The sequence below is a fragment of the Poromitra crassiceps genome (genome assembly GCF_964638095.1).
Source record: "Poromitra crassiceps genome assembly, chromosome: 2".
NCBI classification, from domain to species: Eukaryota; Metazoa; Chordata; class Actinopteri; order Beryciformes; family Melamphaidae; genus Poromitra; species Poromitra crassiceps.
In genome coordinates, this window is record NC_139624.1 from 23,947,668 (window position 1) to 23,964,730 (window position 17,063).

Below are 17,063 nucleotides of genomic sequence, written 5' to 3' on the forward strand. Positions count from 1 at the left end.
TCTCCCTCACTCCCCATCTCTCTCACTCCCTCTCTCACACCTCTCGCTCACCCCCTCTCCCTCAGTCCCTCTCTCTCACCCCTCTCCCTCAGCCCCCTCTCTCACTCCCCCTCTCTCACCCCTCTCTCTCACTCCCCCTCTCTCTCACTCCCCCTCTCTCTCACCCTCACTCCCCCTCTGTCGCTCACCCCCTCTCCCTCAGTCCCTCTCTCTCACCCCTCTCCCTCAGCCCCCTCTCTCACTCCCCCTCTCTCACTCCCTCTCTCTCACCCTCACTCCCCCTCTGTCGCTCACCCCCTCTCCCTCACTCCCTTTCTCTCACCCCTCACCCTCAGCCCCCTCTCACCCCTCTCTCTCAATCACCCTCTGTATCACCATCACTCCCCCTCTCTCTCACCCCTCTCTCGCACCCCCCTGTCTCTCACTCCCCCTCTCTCTCACCCCCCTCACCTCACCCCCCCTCTCTCTCACCCCCCTCTCCCTCTCTGCACCTCCCCCCCCCTCTCGCAGTGTCATTACAGCATTTTGTATATACATACTTATCTATTTGTACCACTATTTCTATGCGTAAGCTGGTAGACACATGGAGGTGAAAGCTTCACTTCCACATCACAAGTACATCATTAACCTTCAACTCAAACCCCCACCCTGATACTCAGCCCTCAGCAATGCTGGAGACGCTGAGCAAATATGGGAGGGAGGGGGAATGATTTGCATATCCTGCCAACTGCCCCTTTCTGTGAAGCGTGCGCCGGCCTCATTCTAAAGCTTTACTTGAAATAATCAATGTTATAATTAACCAAGAAAACTCTGTGCTGCGTTTCAGCCAAGATCACAGCGGTGCAACAGATCCTAATCACAGTTAATGGGAGGAAATGACACTTGATTCTCCCTCTGTCTTTTCCATCTAGTCATTATGCACTGGCCTGGTACAGCAGGCTGCCTGCATCTAGTCATTATGCACTGGCCTGGTACAGCAGGCTGCCTGCGTCTAGTCATTATGCACTGGCCTGGTACAGTAGGCTGCCTGCGTCTAGTCATTATGCACTGGCCTGGTAGAGTAGGCTGCCTGCGTCTAGTCATTATGCACTGGCCTGGTACAGTAGACTGCCTGCGTCTAGTCATTATGCACTGGCCTGGTACAGCAGGCTGCCTGCGTCTAGTCATTATGCACTGGCCTGGTACAGTAGGCTGCCTGCGTCTAGTCATTATGCACTGGCCTGGTACAGCAGGCTGCCTGCGTCTAGTCATTATGCACTGGCCTGGTACAGTAGACTGCCTGTGTCTAGTCATTATGCACTGGCCTGGTACAGCAGGCTGCCTGCGTCTAGTCATTATGCACTGGCCTGGTACAGCAGGCTGCCTGCGTCTAGTCATTATGCACTGGCCTGGTACAGCAGGCTGCTTGCGTCTAGTCATTATGCACTGGCCTGGTACAGTAGACTGCCTGCGTCTAGTCATTATGCACTGGCCTGGTACAGTAGGCTGCCTGCGTCTAGTCATTATGCACTGGCCTGGTACAGCAGACTGCCTGCGTCTAGTCATTATGCACTGGCCTGGTACAGCAGGCTGCCTGCGTCTAGTCATTATGCACTGGCCTGGTACAGTAGACTGCCTGCGTCTAGTCATTATGCACTGGCCTGGTACAGCAGGCTGCCTGCGTCTAGTCATTATGCACTGGCCTGGTACAGTAGGATGCCTGCGTCTAGTCATTATGCACTGGCCTGGTACAGTAGGCTGCCTGCGTCTAGTCATTATGCACTGGCCTGGTACAGTAGACTGCCTGCGTCTAGTCATTATGCACTGGCCTGGTACAGTAGGCTGCCTGCGTCTAGTCATTATGCACTGGCCTGGTACAGTAGACTGCCTGCGTCTAGTCATTATGCACTGGCCTGGTACAGCAGGCTGCCTGCGTCTAGTCATTATGCACTGGCCTGGTACAGCAGGCTGCTTGCGTCTAGTCATTATGCACTGGCCTGGTACAGTAGACTGCCTGCGTCTAGTCATTATGCACTGGCCTGGTACAATAGGCTGCCTGCGTCTAGTCATTATGCACTGGCCTGGTACAGTAGACTGCCTGCGTCTAGTCATTATGCACTGGCCTGGTACAGTAGACTGCCTGCGTCTAGTCATTATGCACTGGCCTGGTACAGTAGGCTGCCTGCGTCTAGTCATTATGCACTGGCCTGGTACAGCAGGCTGCCTGCGTCTAGTCATTATGCACTGGCCTGGTACAGCAGGCTGCTTGCGTCTAGTCATTATGCACTGGCCTGGTACAGTAGACTGCCTGCGTCTAGTCATTATGCACTGGCCTGGTACAGTAGGCTGCCTGCGTCTAGTCATTATGCACTGGCCTGGTACAGCAGACTGCCTGCGTCTAGTCATTATGCACTGGCCTGGTACAGTAGGCTGCCTGCGTCTAGTCATTATGCACTGGCCTGGTACAGCAGACTGCCTGTGTCTAGTCATTATGCACTGGCCTGGTACAGCAGGCTGCCTGCGTCTAGTCATTATGCACTGGCCTGGTACAGCAGAATGCCTGCGTCTAGTCATTATGCACTGGCCTGGTACAGTAGGCTGCCTGCGTCTAGTCATTATGCACTGGCCTGGTACAGTAGGCTGCCTGCGTCTAGTCATTATGCACTGGCCTGGTACAGCAGACTGCCTGCGTCTAGTCATTATGCACTGGCCTGGTACAGTAGGCTGCCTGCGTCTAGTCATTATGCACTGGCCTGGTACAGCAGACTGCCTGTGTCTAGTCATTATGCACTGGCCTGGTACAGCAGGCTGCCTGCGTCTAGTCATTATGCACTGGCCTGGTACAGCAGGCTGCCTGCGTCTAGTCATTATGCACTGGCCTGGTACAGTAGACTGCCTGCGTCTAGTCATTATGCACTGGCCTGGTACAGCAGGCTGCCTGCGTCTAGTCATTATGCACTGGCCTGGTACAGTAGGATGCCTGCGTCTAGTCATTATGCACTGGCCTGGTACAGTAGGCTGCCTGCGTCTAGTCATTATGCACTGGCCTGGTACAGTAGACTGCCTGCGTCTAGTCATTATGCACTGGCCTGGTACAGTAGGCTGCCTGCGTCTAGTCATTATGCACTGGCCTGGTACAGTAGGATGCCTGCGTCTAGTCATTATGCACTGGCCTGGTACAGTAGGATGCCTGCGTCTAGTCATTATGCACTGGCCTGGTACAGTAGGATGCCTGCGTCTAGTCATTATGCACTGGCCTGGTACAGTAGGCTGCCTGCGTCTAGTCATTATGCACTGGCCTGGTACAGTAGACTGCCTGCGTCTAGTCATTATGCACTGGCCTGGTACAGTAGACTGCCTGCGTCTAGTCATTATGCACTGGCCTGGTACAGTAGGCTGCCTGCGTCTAGTCATTATGCACTGGCCTGGTACAGTAGACTGCCTGCGTCTAGTCATTATGCACTGGCCTGGTACAGTAGGCTGCCTGCGTCTAGTCATTATGCACTGGCCTGGTACAGTAGGATGCCTGCGTCTAGTCATTATGCACTGGCCTGGTAGAGTAGGCTGCCTGCGTCTAGTCATTATGCACTGGCCTGGTACAGCAGGCTGCCTGCGTCTAGTCATTATGCACTGGCCTGGTAGAGTAGGCTGCCTGCGTCTAGTCATTATGCACTGGCCTGGTAGAGTAGGCTGCCTGCATCTAGTCATTATGCACTGGCCTGGTAGAGTAGGCTGCCTGCATCTAGTCATTATGCACTGGCCTGGTACAGTAGACTGCCTGCGTCTAGTCATTATGCACTGGCCTGGTACAGTAGGCTGCCTGCGTCTAGTCATTATGCACTGGCCTGGTACAGTAGGCTGCCTGCGTCTAGTCATTATGCACTGGCCTGGTAGAGTAGGCTGCCTGCGTCTAGTCATTATGCACTGGCCTGGTAGAGTAGGCTGCCTGCGTCTAGTCATTATGCACTGGCCTGGTAGAGTAGGCTGCCTGCGTCTAGTCATTATGCACTGGCCTGGTACAGCAGGCTGCCTGCGTCTAGTCATTATGCACTGGCCTGGTACAGTAGACTGCCTGCATCTAGTCATTATGCACTGGCCTGGTAGAGTAGGCTGCCTGCGTCTAGTCATTATGCACTGGCCTGGTACAGTAGGATGCCTGCGTCTAGTCATTATGCACTGGCCTGGTACAGTAGGCTGCCTGCGTCTAGTCATTATGCACTGGCCTGGTACAGTAGACTGCCTGCGTCTAGTCATTATGCACTGGCCTGGTACAGTAGGATGCCTGCGTCTAGTCATTATGCACTGGCCTGGTACAGTAGGCTGCCTGCGTCTAGTCATTATGCACTGGCCTGGTACAGTAGACTGCCTGCGTCTAGTCATTATGCACTGGCCTGGTACAGTAGGATGCCTGCGTCTAGTCATTATGCACTGGCCTGGTAGAGTAGGCTGCCTGCGTCTAGTCATTATGCACTGGCCTGGTACAGCAGGCTGCCTGCGTCTAGTCATTATGCACTGGCCTGGTAGAGTAGGCTGCCTGCGTCTAGTCATTATGCACTGGCCTGGTAGAGTAGGCTGCCTGCATCTAGTCATTATGCACTGGCCTGGTAGAGTAGGCTGCCTGCATCTAGTCATTATGCACTGGCCTGGTACAGTAGACTGCCTGCGTCTAGTCATTATGCACTGGCCTGGTACAGTAGGCTGCCTGCGTCTAGTCATTATGCACTGGCCTGGTACAGTAGGCTGCCTGCGTCTAGTCATTATGCACTGGCCTGGTAGAGTAGGCTGCCTGCGTCTAGTCATTATGCACTGGCCTGGTAGAGTAGGCTGCCTGCGTCTAGTCATTATGCACTGGCCTGGTAGAGTAGGCTGCCTGCGTCTAGTCATTATGCACTGGCCTGGTACAGCAGGCTGCCTGCGTCTAGTCATTATGCACTGGCCTGGTACAGTAGACTGCCTGCATCTAGTCATTATGCACTGGCCTGGTAGAGTAGGCTGCCTGCGTCTAGTCATTATGCACTGGCCTGGTACAGTAGGCTGCCTGCGTCTAGTCATTATGCACTGGCCTGGTACAGTAGACTGCCTGTGTCTAGTCATTATGCACTGGCCTGGTACAGCAGGCTGCCTGCGTCTAGTCATTATGCACTGGCCTGGTACAGTAGGCTGCCTGCGTCTAGTCATTATGCACTGGCCTGGTACAGTAGACTGCCTGCGTCTAGTCATTATGCACTGGCCTGGTATAGTAGACTGCCTGCGTCTAGTCATTATGCACTGGCCTGGTACAGTAGACTGCCTGCATCTAGTCATTATGCACTGGCCTGGTAGAGTAGGCTGCCTGCGTCTAGTCATTATGCACTGGCCTGGTACAGTAGGCTGCCTGCGTCTAGTCATTATGCACTGGCCTGGTAGAGTAGGCTGCCTGCGTCTAGTCATTATGCACTGGCCTGGTAGAGTAGGCTGCCTGCGTCTAGTCATGGGGATGAACTGCACCGAATGCCAAGGGTAGAAAGCCAATTCAAACAATAAGCTATTTCCATTTTAACTGACAGGCTTTCCAATAGAGTACAGTACACAGACACACAACCACATGAATGTGAAATGGCACAATGCAATTTGTATCTTTATGGAGAGATGTCTTTAGTGTATATTGTGCTCAGCTAAATTATGTGCGGACAGTTTGAGGTGCCAAGATGTTAACTATTAACATTTTTATAGCCCAGGTCATGACAAGACGGGATATTAGAGCAATTTGTGTAAATATGAATTACTTTAACGGTGTGTTGACAGTACGTGCTAAGGTCCCAAGGGAACGGAGCATATAAAGAGAAGTGTGTGTACTTTTGTGGGCATTGTGTGTGTGTGTGTGTGTGTGTGTGTGTGTGTCTGTGTGTGTGTGTGTGTGTGTGTGTGCGCGCGCGCGCGCGCGTGTGGGTGTGCATAATGTACACGCCTATTGCTAAAATACAGGCTGCCTTTGATTCTGTTCTCCATTCTTGAAAAACACACTCGTAGTGCCTATTAAAATTAGGCTTAATCACACAGAAACACATGCACACACACTCACTCTAGGACTGTACAATTAATTAAATATTAATCGAGATCAAGATTTTGGCTTCCAGCAATCATGAACACAAGGAAATCGAGATAAAATTAGCCACATTCCATTTAGCAATGTTGCTATCGTATTGTCTTGTGTTGTAAATCCAGCGCACCACTTCCCCTCAGGGCGGTGCATGTAGCTCCGCCCCTCCTCCAGAGCCCAAACACACTGTGGTGCATGTAGCTCCACCCCTCCTCCAGAGCCCAAACACACTGTGGTGCGTGTAGCTCCGCCCCTCCTCCAGAGCCCAAACACACTGTGGTGCGTGTAGCTCCACCCCTCCTCCAGAGCCCAAACACACTGTGGTGCATGTAGCTCCACCCCTCCTCCAGAGCCCAAACACACTGTGGTGCATGTAGCTCCACCCCTCCTCCAGAGCCTAAACACACTGTGGTGCGTGTAGCTCCGCCCCTCCTCCAGAGCCCAAACACACTGTGGTGCGTGTAGCTCCACCCCTCCTCCAGAGCCTAAACACACTGTGGTGCGTGTAGCTCCGCCCCTCCTCCAGAGCCCAAACACACTGTGGTGCGTGTAGCTCCACCCCTCCTCCAGAGCCCAAACACACTATGGTGCGTGTAGCTCCGCCCCTCCTCCAGAGCCCAAACACACTGTGGTGCATGTAGCTCCGCCCCTCCTCCAGAGCCCAAACACACTGTGGTGCATGTAGCTCCGCCCCTCCTCCAGAGCCCAAACACACTGTGGTGCGTGTAGCTCCACCCCTCCTCCAGAGCCCAAACACACTGTGGTGCATGTAGCTCCGCCCCTCCTCCAGAGCCCAAACACACTGTGGTGCGTGTAGCTCCACCACTCCTCCAGAGCCCAAACACACTGTGGTGCATGTAGCTCCGCCCCTCCTCCAGAGCCCAAACACACTGTGGTGCGTGTAGCTCCACCCCTCCTCCAGAGCCCAAACACACTGTGGTGCATGTAGCTCCGCCCCTCCTCCAGAGCCCAAACACACTGTGGTGCATGTAGCTCCACCACTCCTCCAGAGCCCAAACACACTGTGGTGCATGTAGCTCCGCCCCTTCTCCAGAGCCCAAACACACTGTGGTGCATGTAGCTCCGCCCCTCCTCCAGAGCCCAAACACACTGTGGTGCGTGTAGCTCCACCACTCCTCCAGAGCCCAAACACACTGTGGCGCGTGTAGCTCCGCCCCTCCTCCAGAGTCCAAACACACTGTGGTGCAAAGACATACTGTATGTATGTATGTATGTATGTATGTATGTATGTGTATGTATATATATATATATACTGTGTATATATATATATATACTGTGTATATATATACAAACTGTATATATATATATATATATACACACAACATGCATGAGGTTCCCAAAGTCAAAGAGTAATCATGTTAAATAACTGATCTCAATATTGATCAAAATAACCATGATTATCATTTTGAGCATAATCATGTAGCCCTAACTCTCTCTCTCACACACACACACACACACACACACACACACACACACACACACACACACACACACACACACACACACACACACACACACACACACACACACACACACACACACACACACACTAGTAGACACTACTAGTGACTAGTGTCCCACTATTGTGAGGTTATGCAAATCAAGTGGTTAGGACAGGGAGGCATTTGGGAAGCAAACCAGACTGTGTCTCACTCTGGCTGACGGACGCACTGCACTGCCTTTGGTTTGCCTGATACTCCCTTCATTGTACCAGGCTGCTGGCTCCAAGTCAGCACTGCCAATATGGGATTAACTCTTCTCTCTCTCTCTCACTCTCTCTCTCACACACACACACACACACACACACACACACACACACACACACACACACACACACACACACACACACACGCGACAGGCCTAAGCCCCATCTCTGAGTCTCATCTCCGACAGGCTCTGGCAGGAAGCAGTGTGGTGAATGCATTATGCAAATGAGCTCTGTTCAGGGAGTAGCTACCTGGTCACATGACCAAACTTGTGATGTACACTAAAAAAGCTCTTTCCATTGATCTATGAATTCATGCACACAGACAGCAAACTTGCATCAGCAGGCTCTCTTTCAAAGGCCTGATAGCCTGATATCTGTTACTGCTCACTTAGGCCTAGTTTACACCACAACACTCCCTGCATAAAAACTAGTTTTTACTAGTTTCCAAATTTTCCACGGTTAATTGATTCACTATATTGTCCACTATAGAATACCCACAATGCACAGCAATTTCTAGTGAACAGAAAATGTAGCCTACAATTACTCCGGTATACCACAATGCAATGTGGTCGTGTTTACCAAAGGAGAAGTAGAAGAGTGTTGTGTAGTGTCCAGGTAGTGTCTGCACCTCCTTTGATCGTTCCCCATATAGTTCACTATATGATAAACACTACATGGGGAATAGTGAGTGAGTGAATGAGTGAATGATTGTGAACACGGCTACAGTCTCTCACTCACTCACTCACTCACTCACTGAGAGAGCGAGTGTACGGTGGCCAGCAGGGACAAAGTTTGAGAACAGGCAAAAACCACAGAGCAGAAAGCATTCATCTCAAAAAGTTACCAGTGATGCTTGTTGACTTATGACAAATGTGATACCTGCCGAGCGTTGTGTTGCTTTCTGACCCTACTTGACCTGATTTACAGCCGGATAGTCTTCTGCAAGACACAGTTTGCTGCACATGCGAGGAGGTCTGTTTATCAAAACATCATGTTTCCCACCAAGCTGCTGCCATGTTTTTTACGCTGTTATCATATGGGTGCAGCTTGGTCTTAGCAGAGCAGGCACAGAGCAGTGTGTGTGTGTGTGCGTGTGTGTGTGTGTGTGTGAGTGTGTGTGTGTGTGTCAGGTGTTATCACGCTGGTAAGACACACATACCCTCATGTTGGAGAAACATGGCTAGATAGGAGTCACATGCTATGAGGGGTGGAAGTAACTCAAATCAAATGAAACAAAATGCTTGTTATTGAAAACAAGGGTGATGGAAAGGCATGTGAATTGAAAAACTGAGTGATGTATTCTTAACAGAAATTATTTACTTGGGGCGGAAGTAGGGATGCACGATATATCGGCAATCATATTGTATCGGCCGAAGTTAGCCTTTTTTTTTTAATATACATTATATCGCCATCGGTCCGATGTTGCTATGTTATCGGTTACAGCCAAAATGTTCACATTGGAAACAATGTGGTAATCGATTAAAATATTTTGGAAATAAAGAAATGCATTACTTTTTCAAATTCAGTTTTTCAGTATGTACCAAATTTGATTATCATAGAAATGTGTTTTTATACAGATCATCTGTAAATATCGGTTATCGGCCATAGCAGCAATGTTAATATCGGTTATCGATATTGGCCAAAATCTTCATCTGTGCATCCCTAGGCGGAATTAACAAAAATTACTCAGGTAAATGCTAAATCACTGAGCTATTTAATCCAATGTACTCTGAATTTATCAAGTCACTTGACAAATTATCGCTGTCTTTTTGAGTTCATGTGCAATTTCATCACGGTTTTCAATCCATTAATTTGTTTTACCAATTTCTTTTATTGATTAAATTTTCTTTTACAAGAAATATAAAGACAAAAACACAAACCTCTAGATAAAAAACCCTATACATATACAAACACAACCAGATTCATTCAGAACCCCGCGCCCCGCAATTCACATTCATTTTCATCACCTCTAAATCAATTTAAAGTTATTTTTTGTATACTTCCACACTTCTGGGGCTCACCTTAAATGATATATGGCAATGTTGACTATAGAAAGTGGTGATAAATGATAAAAAATGGCTGTTTTTAACAAATCACCACCAAATTAATCAAATCACTTGCCAGTTTATCACTTACAGTATTTGTTCTGTTCACATTCTGCATTTTCATCACATCAGTTAACAATACATCAGTTTTTCAAGTCACATGCATTTCCATCACTCGTTTTCAATTCACCAGCATTGTTGTCATCACATCTAGTTTGATCATTTATTTTGTGTTACTTCCACCCCTCATAGCATGCAAGAAGAGGACAACTGAGCTGCGAGGAGACTTCCTGTACAGCGGCAAAGAAAGAGGAAGAGGAGAGAGGAGGAAGAGGGATAGGGGGATGCATACTGTACATGCAGCATGGATGGAGGCCTAACATTAACCCAGGGGTGCTTCAGTGTTAGCCACTAGTCAGACAGGTAGGATGCAGGCTTAATATTAACACAGTGGTGCTTCAGTGTTAGCCACTAGTCAGCCAGGTAGGATGGAGGCTTAATGTTAACACAGGGGTGCTTCAGTGTTAGCCACTAGTCAGACAGGTAGGATGCAGGCTTAACGTTAACACAGTGGTGCTTCAGTGTTAGCCACTAGTCAGACAGGTAGGATGCAGGCTTAATGTTAACACAGTGGTGCTTCAGTGTTAGCCACTAGTCAGCCAGGTAGGATGGAGGCTTAATGTTAACACAGTGGTGCTTCAGTGTTAGCCACTAGTCAGACAGGTAGGATGCAGGCTTAATGTTAACACAGTGGTGCTTCAGTGTTAGCCACTAGTCAGACAGGTAGGATGCAGGCTTAATGTTAACACAGTGGTGCTTCAGTGTTAGCCACTAGTCAGCCAGGCAGCATGCAGGCTTAATGTTAACACAGTGGTGCTTCAGTGTTAGCCACTAGTCAGACAGGTAGGATGCAGGCTTAATGTTAACACAGTGGTGCTTCAGTGTTAGCCACTAGTCAGCCAGGTAGGATGGAGGCTTAATATTAACACAGTGGTGCTTCAGTGTTAGCCACTAGTCAGCCAGGTAGGATGGAGGCTTAATGTTAACACAGTGGTGCTTCAGTGTTAGCCACTAGTCAGCCAGGTAGGATGCAGGCTTAATGTTAACACAGTGGTGCTTCAGTGTTAGCCACTAGTCAGCCAGGTAGGATGGAGGCTTAATGTTAACACAGTGGTGCTTCAGTGTTAGTCACTAGTCAGCCAGGTAGGATGGAGGCTTAATGTTAACACAGTGGTGCTTCAGTGTTAGCCACTAGTCAGCCAGGTAGGATGCAGGCTTAATGTTAACACAGTGGTGCTTCAGTGTTAGCCACTAGTCAGCCAGGTAGGATGGAGGCTTAATGTTAACACAGTGGTGCTTCAGTGTTAGCTACTAGTCAGACAGGTAGGATGCAGGCTTAATGTTAACACAGTGGTGCTTCAGTGTTAGCCACTAGTCAGCCAGGTAGGATGGAGGCTTAATGTTAACACAGTGGTGCTTCAGTGTTAGCCACTAGTCAGCCAGGCAGCATGCAGGCTTAATGTTAACACAGTGGTGCTTCAGTGTTAGCCACTAGTCAGCCAGGCAGCATGCAGGCTTAATGTTAACACAGTGGTGCTTCAGTGTTAGCCACTAGTCAGCCAGGTAGGATGCAGGCTTAATGTTAACACAGGGGTGCTTCAGTGTTAGTCACTAGTCAGCCAGGTAGGATGGAGGCTTAATGTTAACACAGTGGTGCTTCAGTGTTAGCCACTAGTCAGACAGGTAGGATGGAGGCTTAATGTTAACACAGTGGTGCTTCAGTGTTAGCCACTAGTCAGACAGGTAGGATGGAGGCTTAATGTTAACACAGTGGTGCTTCAGTGTTAGCCACTAGTCAGACAGGTAGGATGGAGGCTTAATGTTAACACAGTGGTGCTTCAGTGTTAGCCACTAGTCAGACAGGTAGGATGCAGGCTTAATGTTAACACAGTGGTGCTTCAGTGTTAGCCACTAGTCAGCCAGGTAGGATGGAGGCTTAATGTTAACACAGTGGTGCTTCAGTGTTAGCCACTAGTCAGACAGGTAGGATGCAGGCTTAATGTTAACACAGTGGTGCTTCAGTGTTAGCCACTAGTCAGACAGGTAGGATGCAGGCTTAATGTTAACACAGTGGTGCTTCAGTGTTAGCCACTAGTCAGACAGGTAGGATGCAGGCTTAACGTTAACACAGTGGTGCTTCAGTGTTAGCCACTAGTCAGACAGGTAGGATGCAGGCTTAATGTTAACACAGCGGTGCTTCAGTGTTAGCCACTAGTCAGACAGGTAGGATGCAGGCTTAACGTTAACACAGTGGTGCTTCAGTGTTAGCCACTAGTCAGACAGGTAGGATGGAGGCTTAATGTTAACACAGTGGTGCTTCAGTGTTAGCCACTAGTCAGACAGGTAGGATGCAGGCTTAATGTTAACACAGTGGTGCTTCAGTGTTAGCCACTAGTCAGACAGGTAGGATGGAGGCTTAATGTTAACACAGTGGTGCTTCAGTGTTAGCCACTAGTCAGCCAGGTAGGATGGAGGCTTAATGTTAACACAGTGGTGCTTCAGTGTTAGCCACTAGTCAGCCAGGTAGGATGGAGGCTTAATGTTAACACAGTGGTGCTTCAGTGTTAGCCACTAGTCAGACAGGCAGCATGCAGGCTTAATGTTAACACAGTGGTGCTTCAGTGTTAGCCACTAGTCAGACAGGTAGGATGGAGGCTTAATGTTAACACAGTGGTGCTTCAGTGTTAGCCACTAGTCAGCCAGGTAGGATGGAGGCTTAATGTTAACACAGTGGTGCTTCAGTGTTAGCCACTAGTCAGACAGGTAGGATGGAGGCTTAATGTTAACACAGTGGTGCTTCAGTGTTAGCCACTAGTCAGCCAGGTAGGATGGAGGCTTAATATTAACACAGTGGTGCTTCAGTGTTAGCCACTAGTCAGCCAGGTAGGATGCAGGCTTAATGTTAACACAGTGGTGCTTCAGTGTTAGCCACTAGTCAGACAGGTAGGATGGAGGCTTAATGTTAACACAGTGGTGCTTCAGTGTTAGCCACTAGTCAGCCAGGTAGGATGGAGGCTTAATGTTAACACAGTGGTGCTTCAGTGTTAGCCACTAGTCAGCCAGGTAGGATGGAGGCTTAATATTAACACAGTGGTGCTTCAGTGTTAGCCACTAGTCAGACAGGCAGGCCAGTTAGTCAGAGACACTAAGTGAAGCAAGCCGCTTACCTTTTCTTAGGTAAATGTTATCTGAGAAACAAAACAAGAAACAGAAATAAAACAGGTAACTAACACAGAAAGTATATGCACTCAAAAATAATGATTTCTTAAACATCAAATTCAAGGATTTCTCAATTACTTTCGAGGCCCAATTCCCTCAAATTCAAGGACCCAACACGGCATAGTTTGAGAGACAGATCAAGGTTAATTACTGGTACAACACTGAGAATGTTTATAATGAGAAATAGCAGCTGTACAGAAGCTCACAGACAACAAGAGAGAGAGGCTTGAATGGGTGAACACTTCTCAACTGTAGGGCATTCAAGCCTACTGAATTTTACTAGTCATCCACTAGTCCCACAAAGTAGTCGACAATCGATTAATCGTGGAAGATATATTATATTCTTTTTCACCCTAAAGGGTTAACTAATGTACAGTAGGTGGGACCAAACTGTGGGATTGTGAAATAGCAGAGTCCTGATTGGCTCTGAGAGGCTGTTTACGAATACGTCGCTAAACCCCAGCGGGAGTCTTTCTGTCTCTAAATACCTTCAATTCTGTTTATTTCACATGGCATAATGTAGAAAATTATTGTTCAAACAAATCTATGTTAAATAAATTCATAAATAAATTCATAAATAAATAAATACATTTATATTGTTTATTCCTAAAACCCTAAATGAACGATTAGTTGACTATGATGCACAGTGTTGACTAGTGGTTGTGATAGTCAACTAATCGATTAGTCTGTGAACCAGTGTGCTGTGCTACGCCTATTCACAACACACACACACACACACACACACACACACACACACACACACACACACACACACACACACACACACAAGCCCTGAAATTAAGTGATGAAGTCATGTCAGTCAGCTGTCAATCAACTAAAACAAAAGGAAAACATGATTGCTCACTACAATTGATACAACTGATCGGTGCTACAGTTCAATCACCCCCCCCCCCCCCAACACTTAAATATAGGAATTTGTAACTGCTTCTTAAACAACATCAGCTGCTAAGCAATAGCCAGGGGTGGAAAGAATAACAAAATATTCTACTTATACGGTAAGTGCCGTTACTTCACTAAAATTATGCTCAAATAGAAGTTAAGTGACTGAGGTAAAAAACTACTTGACTTGGAGAAGTCAAGTGTACTCAATTAACATGTACTCCAAGTAAAAGCTTGTGAATTACTCTTTCACATTACACTGAACACATGACACAAAACGGCTGTTATCAAGTGAAACCTTGTATCTCCCAAATGTCAACTTTTCAGGAAACAAGAGAAGCAGCCTTGTCTTTAGCTTGACCACCATGCAATTTAGAGTTTATTTAGAGTTCCCACACATTTTCATGGATACAATTTCAAAAGGTTTCCATGACTTTTTTTAAGGATCCATAATAGAATGTCCATGCAATGTGAGGCAGTGACTCTGAATCAATACTAGAGATTATTACTACACTGGATAAATAGGACACACCTCTTTATATTGGATTAGTGCTTTAGAGTCACTGCATCACATTGAAATTAAATGTGAATTTTTCATAAAAATATAAAATACAAGAAGCACTAAAATCCAATATAAAGAGGTGTGCCCTATTTGTCCAGTGTAATAATCATTTCTGGGATTGATTTGGAGTCAGTGGGTCATACACGGAAGAAGCTATTGGGAGGGGATAAAAACATGAAACAGACTTTTGAAAAACCTTCAAGGATTTTACAAATTCCATGACTTTTCCAGGCCTGGAAAATGAGATTTTGAAATTCCATGATTTCCCCAGGTTTTCCATGACCATGGGAACCCTGTTTATTCAATGGGGTTTTGAAAGGTTTTCATAAACCCTCAACCAGTTTTATTAAAGTCACCAGTTCCAAGGTTTTTGCTACAAAGGCAAAAGAGGAAGTGGGTGTAAAGAGCAGCCGGTGAGCGAAAAGGACAAATGGAAGTGGTGTGAGGGCGAGGACACCCGAGTCAGGTGGAACCATATCCAGGTCGTCTCCACAACAACGGAGGTGCACACTATCCATCAGCACAACAACGGAGGTGCACACTATCCATCAGCACAACAAGGGAGGTGCACACTATCCATCAGCACAACAAGGGAGGTGCACACTATCCATCAGCACAACAAGGGAGGTGCACACTATCCATCAGCACAACAACGGAGGTGCACACTATCCATCAGCACAACAACGGAGGTGCACACTATCCATCAGCACAACAACGGAGGTGCACACTATCCATCAGCACAATAAGGGAGGTGCACACTATCCATCAGCACAACAAGGGAGGTGCACACTATCCATCAGCACAACAAGGGAGGTGCACACTATCCATCAGCACAACAAGGGAGGTGCACACTATCCATCAGCACAACTATCCATCAGCACAACAAGGGAGGTGCACACTATCCATCAGCACAATAAGGGAGGTGCACACTATCCATCAGCACAACAACGGAGGTGCACACTATCCATCAGCACAATAAGGGAGGTGCACACTATCCATCAGCACAATAAGGGAGGTGCACACTATCCATCAGCACAACAACGGACGTGCACACTATCCATCAGCACAACAACGGAGGTGCACACTATCCATCAGCACAATAAGGGAGGTGCACACTATCCATCAGCACAATAAGGGAGGTGCACACTATCCATCAGCACAATAAGGGAGGTGCACACTATCCATCAGCACAACAACGGAGGTGCACACTATCCATCAGCACAATAAGGGAGGTGCACACTATCCATCAGCACAATAAGGGAGGTGCACACTATCCATCAGCACAACAACGGAGGTGCACACTATCCATCAGCACAACAAGGGAGGTGCACACTATCCATCAGCACAACAAGGGAGGTGCACACTATCCATCAGCACAATAAGGGAGGTGCACACTATCCATCAGCACAATAAGGGAGGTGCACACTATCCATCAGCACAACAACGGAGGTGCACACTATCCATCAGCACAACAAGGGAGGTGCACACTATCCATCAGCACAACAAGGGAGGTGCACACTATCCATCAGCACAACAACGGAGGTGCACACTATCCATCAGCACAACAAGGGAGGTGCACACTATCCATCAGCACAACAAGGGAGGTGCACACTATCCATCAGCACAATAAGGGAGGTGCACACTATCCATCAGCACAATAAGGGAGGTGCACACTATCCATCAGCACAACAAGGGAGGTGCACACTATCCATCAGCACAATAAGGGAGGTGCACACTATCCATCAGCACAACAACGGAGGTGCACACTATCCATCAGCACAACAAGGGAGGTGCACACTATCCATCAGCACAACAAGGGAGGTGCACACTATCCATCAGCACAATAAGGGAGGTGCACACTATCCATCAGCACAACAAGGGAGGTGCACACTATCCATCAGCACAATAAGGGAGGTGCACACTATCCATCAGCACAATAAGGGAGGTGCACACTATCCATCAGCACAACAAGGGAGGTGCACACTATCCATCAGCACAAGGGAGGTGCACACTATCCATCAGCGGGGAAGTGTCTGCAAAATAAATGGTCTGAACAAGGCTGGGGAGGGTGAGTCATCTATCTGAGGGCGAGAGGGCGAGAGGGTCCGCTGCAGGTGAAAATATCTTTTCTGTCAAAGCTTTTGTTATGACAAAGTTCTGCTATTGTGGACAGGAGGTACAGTAGAACAAAGTTCTGCTATTGTGGACAGGAGGTACAGTAGAACAAAGTTCTGCTATTGTGGACAGGAGGTATAGTAGAACAAAGTTCTGCTATTGTGGACAGGAGGTACAGTAAAAACAAAGTTCTGCTATTGTGGACAGGAGGTACAGTAGAACAAAGTTCTGCTATTGTGGACAGGAGGTACAGTAGAACAAAGTTCTGCTATTGTGGACAGGAGGTACAGTAGAACAAAGTTCTGCTATTGTGGACAGGAGGTACAGTAGAACAAAGTTCTGCTATTGTGGACAGGAGGTACAGTAGAACAAAGT

General features: G+C 48.0%; 1 protein-coding gene across 1 annotated transcript in view; it reads right to left on the minus strand.

Moving 5' to 3' along the window:
- The window catches only part of sfmbt2 (Scm like with four mbt domains 2), a 91,838-nt gene that overhangs the window by 40,217 nt on the left and 34,558 nt on the right, over positions 1-17,063 (minus strand). Inside the window, exon 5 of the mRNA XM_083652245.1 lies at positions 13,060-13,080. Coding sequence (XP_083508371.1) covers positions 13,060-13,080 — 21 coding nt within the window. The remainder of the gene's footprint in view (positions 1-13,059; positions 13,081-17,063) is intronic.